This window comes from Eumetopias jubatus, unplaced genomic scaffold (assembly GCF_037043125.1).
Source record: "Eumetopias jubatus isolate StellerSeaLion01/CBP00866 unplaced genomic scaffold, mEumJub1_p1.0 scaffold_6, whole genome shotgun sequence".
Taxonomy (NCBI): domain Eukaryota; kingdom Metazoa; phylum Chordata; class Mammalia; order Carnivora; family Otariidae; genus Eumetopias; species Eumetopias jubatus.
In genome coordinates this window covers 144,540,258-144,551,064 of record NW_028274812.1, presented here as the reverse complement: position 1 = coordinate 144,551,064, position 10,807 = coordinate 144,540,258, and the positions used below count along the sequence as shown (strand labels likewise).

Sequence of the window (10,807 nt, the reverse complement as noted above, 5' to 3'; positions counted from 1 at the left end):
ACCCCAAAAGCAAACCAGGTAGTTAAGGCTTATATAACATCCTGAGCTAAGGAAAAGAGTAGCGGTTTAGGGATACAAAGGGGAGAAAGGCCATTTATAGGAAAGAAGGGGATGTTTGAAAATCAAAGGTTGCCCTGTTATACAGATAAGTTTCTTAGGTAAAAAACTATCTCTAGTAATAACTCTCTTCCTGGAAGTGGCTGCCTTTCCAAAGTAAATGTAGGCAGTTGAGGGGGAGGTATAGAATTTTTCCTGAATCTGCTGGGTATTGATTACCTTTAGCTCAAAGTAATCTTCACACCAAAGTGGCATGCTTTGGGGTGACAAATTCTGCTCCCCTTCATGCTCTGTAGAGCTTGCTCTTGCCCACATCCCTTGGGAAGACTGCTGCAGTGATTGTGAGGCACTGCATGCCCCAGTCCGCGGATTGCTTCCCCTTGACTAAAGGACGTCAGACTCGTTCTGTCCTTTGAACCTCCCCTGTCCCCAGACCAGCACATCATTCCTGAATGAGGGCCGGAGGCCTGTGTCGGGCCACGCCCCATTCTTTGTTATCCCTCCCCCCACCTTCCGAAATTCTAAATGTCCTGTGTTGCTTCTAGAAAGGGCAGTGGGAAGAGGGAAGGCAAGGAGTCTTGTATTCTCCTAAAAGGCTGAGTGTATGTGTGAAAGGGGAGGGAACAAAGGTATGGGTGGGGAGAGAATGGTTTGAACTGGAACCACAGTCTCTTTCACAAGAACACAGCAACCTGCCGCCCCACAGCAAGGTTCTGACACACTCGTTAGGAAGCCCTTATCCCGGTGTGCTTCCTCCTGGAAGCCTTTGTGACACACTTGAAATAGCAAGTTCTTGGAGTCCAGACCTCCTAGTGTCAGCTAGCCCTCTTGCTCAACCCTAGAACAGTTAAAACCAGAAATAGACAAGACCCCTTAACTGATGCTCTACCTGAAACCCATTGTTCTTATTTCTGAGGCATTGGCGAAGATATTTTGCAGTGACTGGAACATTCCAACCACCAGGCCAGAAAAGCCCTAAGAGTGATGGAATGCCTAGAAGTCCGTACCCCACCTGTCCCCTTCCCCACCCATGATCGTGTGCTGAACATCTGCCGACCCCCGTCTATGATCACATGCTGTCTGCCTGCTCTCTTGCACGTACCCCCTGAAGCTCTCTCCCTATGAGAAGGCGTCTGTCTTGCCGGCAGAGGGGTCAGGTGTTAGGGCTTGAGCCTACCACCTGCACCTGCTGCAGGCTCCCAAAATAAATCTCTTCCATTCTCTTTTCTAAACCCTTCTCTCTGGAGTTACTGGCTTCTCTTACAATAAGTTTACCTGAGTTTGTTCAGCAGCAGTGGTGGAAAACCCAGCCAGGAACTTTGCTTTCTCTTTGTCTAGCATCCTTGAGATTCCTTGGGAGAGAACAGTTGAGGCAGTGCACCAGAGCTCTCCCATTTGTTTCCTGAGTTAGTGATGACCAGTAACACTAGTACTGGTTTTTCAGCCTTGGGCAAATCAGTGAACATTTTTTTTTTTTGAGATTTTACTTATTTATTTGACAGAATGCAAGCAGGGGGAGGGGCAAAGCAGGGAGCCTGACAGGGGACTCCATCCCAGGACCCTGGGATCATAACCTGAGCTGAAGGCAGATGCTTAACCAACTGAGCCACCCACGCACCCCTCAGTGAACTTTTTTGTGCTTCAATTTCATCCTTTTTTTTTTTTTTTTTTTTAAGAGAGGGAGGTGGGGGGAAAGGCAGAGGGAGAGGGAGAGAGAAAATCTCAAGCAGACTCCATGCCCAGTGTGGAGCCTGTTGTGGCGCTCTATCTCAACCTGAGATCATGACCTGAGCCAAAATCAAGAGTTGGATGCTCAACCGACTGAGCTACCCAGGTGCCCCTCATCATTTTTAAAACAGAGATAATAATATTGCCTGGGTTGTTATGAAGATCACATTGAAGAAATTACCAGACAAAAATAAAGTGCCAGTGTTACTACATTTTGTCTACTCTACAATGGTAGTGATTATAAGAGGCATCATTATTTTAGATACCACTAAGGAAGAAAAAAATCCTGTCAGTTATCTGTAGCACATCATTTTCTTGTCAGAAAATTTCTGCATATTTAGATAGATTTATTTGGACAGATTTCTATCATAAATCATCCTTGTCATTGGTGAAAAGGAACTATAAGTGAATATAAATTAAGGTGCTCTTAAATTTCCCTACAATCTTGATCTACTTCTGCTGAATCATTTGTCAAGGTGGTTAGTGCTATCTGAGTTTTTCCCACATAGCATTGCCTGTGTATCATCATGAGCATTAGGGATGCAATATTTCTTAAAAGAGTGCTTCATACTGTCTTTCTTCCAAGCCAAGATTACCAGTTCTGCATAATCAATATGTACATACAAGCAACGGTATGTATTTCCTGCCCAGTGCTTGACCAACTTAAGACATCCTGATTCCAGGGGTCAAGTATGAAAATATGTAACTTATAGAATTGACAAAATATAGTAGTATAATTATTTCATCTTATTTCATAGGTTTGGGTTTGGAAGGGGAGCAAGTGTTGGGGATGAAGAATTTCCTCTGCCCTTTAAGGTCCTTCTAGCTGGACTAAGAGTCAAATTGACAGGAAACAGATTAACAGGAGGAAATCAAATTTAATAGTGTACGTATGGGGAATCCACACAGGCATGGCAATTCCCAAGACAGTCAGGCACAATGAGGCTTATACGATGAGCTAAAGAGGGGTAGGCGTCTGAGAACACTGAGGGGAGAAAGACCACTAGCAGGAAGGTGGAAGGAGGTGTTTGGAAACCACAGGTGCTCTATTATGTAGAGAAGTTTCTTAGGTAGAGAGGAATCTTTGTTAATATTTCTCTTGCTGGGGTGCCTGGGTGGCTCAGTTGGTTGAGCCTCAGACTCTTGATTTCGTCTCAGGTCATGATCTTAGGGTTGTGGGATTAAGCCCATCAGGCTCTGTGCTCAGCGGGGAGTCTGCTTGAGGTTCTCTCCCTGTACCTCTGGCCCTTTCCCTGCTCACACACGAGTGTGTTTGTGTATGTGTGTATGCTGTCTTTCTCTCTCAAATAAATAAACCAATAAATCTTTTTAAAAAATAGCTTTCTTCCTGGTACAAGTAGGCAATTGAGAGGCGATAAAGAGCTTTTCCTGAATCTGCTGAGTTTGGATTGCTTTTAACTCAAAATAGTGTTCATGCCAAAGTGGCCTGTTTTGGGTCTGCCTGCCCTTGGCCCTACAGAAACATGAAAGCCTCTGTCTCATCTCAGGAACTGTACTTTCTGTTTGCACAAACTTGGGGTGGGTGGCTTGCCTGGAATAGGGCCCTGTGGTGTTAATGGGACAGGCTTCCCCGTGACATGAATAAATCTTACAAATAATTTTGTGTGTTTCCTCATTTACCTACTCTTTTTCTTCCTTCCTGTCTGCTTTCTGGTTTTCCTTTGAAGTTCCCAAGTCCAAATCTGGATCTAAGAAGCATCAAAGGAAGCCTGCACTGGAGGCCCCCAGGTCTCCCCGGAAGCTGGACAGCATCTACTGTGTGAGACGGGATGGCGCCCCCCACCAGTGTGCCCTCCTCATTGCTGCTGCTGACGGCTGTTGCAGGTAGGAAACCATCACCCTGGAGACCCTAGCATCGCTCACGAGCCTCCTGTCTTTGGCTTAAACGACTCAGATCAGAAACAAGGCAGAGGATCATAGGGGAAGGGAGGGAAAAATGAAACAAGACGAAACCAGAGAGGGAGACAAACCATAAGAGACTCTTAATTGCAGGAAACAAACTGAGGGTTGCTGGAGGGGGAGTAGGGGAAGATGGGGTAACTGGGTGGCGGCCATTAAGGAGGGCATGTGATGTAATGAGCACTGGGTGTAATATGCACCCAATGAATCACTGACCTCTACCTCTGAAACTGATAAACAAACAAACAAGAACAAAACAACTCAGATAACCTGAAATGAAGGTGCTGTGTGTTTGCTTTCCAACAGAATTATTTTACATATAAAAGGCACAAAGGCAGACCTCATGCACAAGTGGTTTTCTAGAAACAGGAATTTAAATAGTTTTTTATTGTCATGACGATTTTTGAAAAGATAGAGTCACGTTTTCTATTTACTAGGAAAACTTTGTATATTTTCAAAAAGTAATTGCATAATAGATCTTTTTGGAAAGCAAATGCCCACACTCTCTTTTATCATTAATCTTTGTTTTCATATATTCTGCTCTGCTTGCTTACTGTGGACATACCCATGATACGAAATCACTGGTGAGCAGCAGCTCTGGTGATCCGTGTCCTGGCTAGGTCAGCTAGAGCCCCTTGGAATTTACCGACGACTGAGGGTGGAGATATGGCCAGGGAAACTGATTTTATGTGCATGGGTTATCAAAGTGTGGTGAAGCCATCATGAGGCTTACCTGTGTTAAAACAAAACAAAACAGAAATTGAACTGAGTAAATTTAAAGATCTAATTAGCTTTATTCATTCGTGAATTGGGCAGCATTCCATCTAGAAGGCAGAAGGGAGTTCTAAGGAGCTGTACAAAATGGAAGGATTTTATAGGCAGGAGGAGGCAAGGTCACCTTCCCTTAGGGCAAGGCAGGCAGAAGACCTCAGGAGTAGGGTCAGGACATTCCAGCCTGAGGAGTCTCAGTTGCATTCCTGGGAGAGACTGACTCTGCAGTTACAATTAGGTCATCTCTGTGGAGCTTAACATAAGTGATTCCATTTTGGGCCTGTTTCTTTTTGACACTGAGAGTGACCCTTGTTAAAATGCAGTTTTATCTGCATTCAGACCTACTGAACCAGAGCAGGTGTGGCTCAGGGGTCTGAAGCAGCTAAATTATTATAAGCACTGTTGGTGTATATAGGGGCCCCTTCAGAAAACGCTCCCACTGGAAAAGCCCGGTCCTTCCCCCATAAATTACTAATGTTTGAGCACTCTTTTTTTTTTTTTCCTCTCTCAAACCCCCACTTTTTCATTCCTTTTTGTCTTTTTCTTGTGATTTTTCCATTAATTTAAAATTCCTTAATTACTTTATTAGGAACATTATTTGCAATTTCTCTGTCTTCCCTCTCTATCCTCTCTACCTTTGACAAAATGCTAGCCAATGATTTCATTGATTTGTCAACAATCATGGAGTGACTACGTTCCTAGATTGGGCTGGGACAATGTAGAGGGTACGAACATGAGTGAGTCTTCTCTGGTCTCTTCAAGAGCTTTTGTTGAGTGAGTCTGATAGAGTCTGAAGTAATTATGGCCACTTGGCCCAACAGAAGCATGGTTTAGTTGTTGGAAACCCTCTCAGACTTCTTTATTGAGCACTAAGACTTCTGTGTAAGATATGTCTGTCCATACAGATCATTCAGGTGATTTATTTTTGCAGAACAAAGGGATTATATACCCCCAGAAGTGTATGGCAGTCTCCACCTGATTGAAAACTAAGCTTTTCCAAGGCTTCTGCCATGGAAGGTTCTCCTTCGCCACTGAAACAGTTTGCTTGCTTTAGGATCACAGCCTGCCTTCTGTACAGTGGTTTCTGACACAGTTTTACAAGTTGGCTTTTGAGCTGCCTGGTGGCCAATGCCAGAAATGAGACATGGTAGTTTTCTGTGGATCACACTGTCTAAAAGAAGATGACCTAACAGTTCTTCCAGGGAAATAAAGTGTATCCTACCATGTGTGTTTGAAAGAAGTTTCTAGCTTGGGTCTTCATTTAAAGGCCACTCAGGGCTGTAGTGGTATCTTTACAAATAAAGGCAATATTTTTGAGAGTAGAGGTGGGAATCCGAGATTACCTGTCTGTTGTACACCCTCATCACTTGGTTTTAATTAGAGATGCTAATTTTTATGTTCAGCTGGAGGGTTTCCCCCCCCTTTATATCTGATATTAAGCTTTTTGTTAGAAAATAAAAGGTAGGGGTGCCTCTTGGCTCAGTTGGTTAAGCAACTGCCTTCGGTTTAGGTCATGATCCTGGAGTTCCAGGATCGAGTCCCGCATCGGGCTCCTTGCTCTACAGGGAGTCTGCTTCTCCCTCTGACCCTCCCCCATCTCATGTGCTCTCTCTCAAATAAATAAATAAATAAATAATCTTAAAAAAAATAAAAGACTATCTTTGCCTTTAAAAAAAGAAAAGGCCAAAACTATTAAGTAGATTTGCATTTGAGAAAACATCCTTCCAGTTGAATTAGTTTGTTGCTAGATTATTCATTTGGAAAGATGCATATCTGTTACATCTAATTCCTATTAAATTGGACCAATTAGACTTTCCCATAGAGTCAGTGTTTGGCACTGAACAATTCTTAAAATTGTATAATGATGATCACGTGTATACAGGTAAAAGTAAAAATGACTCCATTTCTCTTCCCTCCAGTCCAGAAGTGCTCTCTGATTGTCACTATGAGGGAAACAACAGTAATTTAAAAAAATTATCAGTGATGAGCCCTCACTAGGAAAGAGCTCTCTACCAACAAATAAAGAATAAAAGTGACTTTGCCTCTGGATTTCAGGGAAGGACAGACTGCTCCCGAAGATTCTGAAAGTCTCAGTTGCTGTCATTTTGTTTTGTGGGCCTGCACCCTGTGTCTGCAGAACACTGGGTAGCGCCACCCTCAGACCGGCTCTGTTTGCCGACTGGGAATATTTGTAGCTATTTAGAATCTGATTAAAGCTAGTTGTTACAGGGGTGCCGGGCGGGGCTCAGTCGGTTAAGTCTGTCTTCAGCTCAGGTCATGATCCCAAAGGCCTGGGATCGAGCCCCACATCGGGCTCCCTGCTCAGCGGGGAGCCTGCTTCTCCCTCTGCCTCTACCTCTCCCCCTGCTTGTGCTCTCTCTCTCTCTCTCTGTCAAATAAAAATCTTTAAAAGAAAACCAAAAGACTAGTTGTTACAGATCTGTATTGAGGACAAGTTTTTCTCTCCTTTGATATGTCCCTGTCAACTGACCTATCATCAGAATAACCTGTGAGATTAAAAAAAAAAAAATCAGTTTAACAACAGCAATAATATGATGTTGTCCCCAAAATAAACCTTTATAACTGACTTTTGGGTGAGGAGCAAAATATTATAAGTAATATAAAAGCAGGACACGGTTGGAAAAGAATGCTTCTGTTCAGTCCATGAAAGAACACAGAGGATGGAGGGTCGGTGGGCAGGTGGGCGAGCGTCAGGATAGAAGGGTGGGGCTGGGGGGGGGATGAACCCGCGAGGGGTGTGGGACGGAGGCCTGCGAGCTGACACAGGGACCTCCTGGTGGGAGTGCTGACTGTTCGTGCGCTCGCCCCACGCGACTTGCCTCCTTTCCTCATCGGAGACCACATTGTTCGCAGGTTGCGCCTGTGGCCCGTGCCGCGAGGGGAGGACGTTCGCCAATGCCATCATTTCGCCGGACCTGGAAACTACCAGGATCACGCGGGGGCCTCCGGGCACCCCCGTGGTGGACTGCACGGCCGCGTGCTGTGAGCTGGCCGGCTGCGACCTGGCCTGGTGGTTCGAGGGCCGCTGCTACCTGGTGAGCTGCCCACGCTTGGAGAGCTGTGAGCCCAAGACGATGGGCTCCGTCGGGTCCTACCTCACCTTTGTGCGGAGGCCGGCCCGGCTGCTGGGCCACGGGGCGATGATGCTCAACAGGGGGGCCCCCTCGGGACTCTGGGGCGACCCGCCAGAGGATATCAGGAAGGACTTGCCCTTCCTAGGCCAAGAGTGGGGCCCAGAGGAGACGCCGGAGTACTCGGACGACTACAGGGAACCCGAGCAAGCCCCTGTCTGGCCCCTCGGCAAGCCGGGGCCCAGAGGGAGCGCCGAGCACACGGCCTGGGGCCCGCGCGTGGTGGGCGGCAGCCCCTCTGCCGGAGGCGGCCTTCCAGGGGCTGCCGAGAAGCAGGACCACCCTGCGCTGCATGCACTGAATGCGTTCTCATGGACCGCGGCCCCCCAGCAGTCTCCCGAGAGTGCCTCCTTGCCTCCCTCCGTGACAGTTCCACCATGGGGAGAGGCGTCGGGAAAGGAGGCTTTTCAGCGCCAGGAGCAACCCAGCACCAGCTCTGGAAGAGAGGTGGGCCTGGCTGCTGGGGGCTGGGAGGTGGCTGGGAGGGGCTGTGTGGGCTGGAGGCTGGACCCCTGGGAAGAGAGCTCTCAGAGCCTTCCAGGGAAGGGAACATCCTGTACCTCTGCTGTGCCTTCAGGGGCCAGTACTTAGCACTTCTCCCTCGGGATGCCTCTCCCAGGATCTCCGGACGTCCAGGGAGCAGGCCCAGAGGCACAGCACACTTTTCCAAAGAAAACCCACAGGCCCCAGATGGAGTTGATGAAGTTTTAGAATATAAATGAGGTTCGGCTGTGTGAGGTCCGGAACCGAGGACCAAGAAAGAGTTCCTGAGACATCTCTGGGGCAAAAAGGTGGTTTTATTAAAGCTCAGGGACAGGACCCAGGGGCAGGCAGAGCTGCTCTGGTTTGTGCCGTGTGGTTGACTTTACACTTGGGAGCTGGGGAGGGGAGAGTCCGGAAGGACTGTCATACGCCAAAGACCCTGCGGATCCTGGAGGCCTGGTCATCGTCCAGCCAAGGCTGGTTCCCCTCTAATGAGGCACCAGCATGAAGACGGTTGGGGGTTTCCTGGAGGAATGTTACGTTCCTCCTATCACACGTCCTTGTCAATGGGCTTCGGGTTTAGAAGAAATTCAGTTTTATTTACGTTTCCTTCCGCCTCAGCCTCCCTTAATTTTATGGAGGGGAGGGTGATGTTAGGGCTTCAGCAACCGAGGTATGGGTCTCTGGAAGTTAGGCTATTGATGAGAAAGCTTCTTCCTTGTAAATCACTCCGACATTTGCAAACTGAGGGAGACTCCAGTCCTGCAGGACTGTGATCTTATCAGTTAACCATTTGTTTTTCCTTTAGGGCAGCCCGGAGTGCCTAAGGAATGTCGCATATATCACGGCGTGGGGGGGGGGGGGGTAGGGTGTCAGCTGCTGCTTCGTCCTCAGCGAGCCTTCTGCTCCCTCATCATTGTCAGTTACCTACAATTGATAGAGTTGTAAAATAGTTCAAATACAAGAAAGTCTAGAATCAGAGAACTGGGAAAGCCTATAGACAGTATTTTATTTTACACTGAAATACAAATTTTGCCCTACATTCAAATTAATTTTTTTTTTAGAGATTTTATTTATTTGACAGAGAGACAGCCAGAGAGAGAATACAAGCAGGGAGAGCAGGCAGAGGGAGAAGCAGGTTTCCCACTGAGCAGGGAGCCCGATGCGGGGCTCGATCCCAGGACCCTGGGATCATGACCTGAGGCGGAAGCAGATGCTTAACGACTGAGCCACCCAAGCGCCCCATTCAAATTAATTTTTTTTGAACTGAACTGAGTTGTAGATAATCCTTGAATTAGTGTTGATAAACATTAGATCTGCAGCATAAGAAATATTTTATTCTCCTAAAGTAGAAAGTTTGGAATTAATGACAAAAACAGATTTCTTCTCTTACCAAAAAAGTATTTAAAATAGTACAGTTGTATTTAATAAAGGTGCCATGAAAATCCCATGGGGAAAAGAATAGTCTTTTCAACAAATGGTACTGGGACAACTGGATATTCCTATACAAAAACTGAATTTAGATCCCTACCTTACGCCCCATAAATTGACTCAAAACGGATTGAAGGGTATCAGAATATGTGACCCCAAAATATGCCCTTTTGGCATAAGGATGACTTGAACTGCTTATTTTTGAAACATTACACTAACAAGAGAAGCTGTTAAAAACAACTTATCCTTTTATAAGGGAAATCTCCATTTGGAAGCCTCTCCTCCTCTGAACCAGGAAGAGGGTGATTCCAAATCAGTACAAACTCTTATTGCTGGACAAGGCAGGGACTGAAATCTGTATGTGTAACAGCCTTACCTTTATTTTCAGTGTTCTTCACGGAAACCTCTCATAACTGGCCCCCCACCTCCAGCATCTCTCTTTGTCTTCGGTAGAATGGCTTCCTTATTTAATTAACTTAATAGCATTCATCTTTAGGGACATGCAAATCAAAGCCATGGTGATATACCACTTGCCCTGAGTAGCTAGAATTTAAAAGAAAGAGAACAAGTATTAGTAAGGATGGAGAAATGAGAACCCTCAGGCACTGCTGGTGGGAGAATAAAATGGTATAGGCACCTGAAAAACAGTCCAGCAGTTCCTCAAGAACATAAACATAGTGGGGCACCCGGGTGGCTCAGCTGGTTGAATGTCCGACTCTTGATTTCTGCTCAGGTCGTGATCTCAGGGTAGTAAGGTCAAGCCCCGCCTGGGCCTCTATGCTGAGCATGGAGTCTGCTTAGGATTCTGATTCCCTCACCCTTTCCCCCTCCCCCACCCCTGCTGGCACACCCGCGCTCACTGTCTCTAAGAAAAACAAAACAAGGGGCGCCTGGGTGGCTCAGTCAGTTAAGCGTCTGCCTTCAGCTCAGGTCCTGATCCCAGGGTCCTGGGATCGAGCCCCACATCAGGCTCCCTGCTTCTCCCTCTCCCCTTGTTTGTGTTCCCTCTCTTGTTGTGTCTCTCCCTGTCAAATAAATAAATAAAATCTTTAAAAACAAAACAAAACAAAAACCTTGAAAAAAACGATAAACATAGAGTTATCATATGACCCAGCCACTCAACCTCTAAGTCTTTACCCAAAAGGAACGAAAGCATTTGTACATACGAGGACGCGTAGCAGCATTATTCATAAAATAGTGCGACTGAACAGGACTAATTCAAGAAATTTGAAACACTCCAGATTAAATTTGTAGAGGATAAACGA

The 10,807-nt window shown here is 46.3% G+C and overlaps 1 protein-coding gene across 4 annotated transcripts in view; it reads left to right on the top strand.

Annotated features, from left to right (window-relative positions):
• Nucleotides 1-3,575: 3,575 nt before the first annotated feature.
• The window catches only part of KIAA0319 (KIAA0319 ortholog), a 59,120-nt gene continuing 51,888 nt past the window's right edge, over nucleotides 3,576-10,807 (top strand). For all 4 annotated transcript variants that reach the window (XM_028107452.2, XM_028107453.2, XM_028107451.2 and 1 more), the window contains exons 1-2: nucleotides 3,576-3,630; nucleotides 7,351-8,075. In XM_028107452.2, the coding sequence (XP_027963253.2) occupies nucleotides 3,576-3,630; nucleotides 7,351-8,075 (780 nt within the window). The remainder of the gene's footprint in view (nucleotides 3,631-7,350; nucleotides 8,076-10,807) is intronic.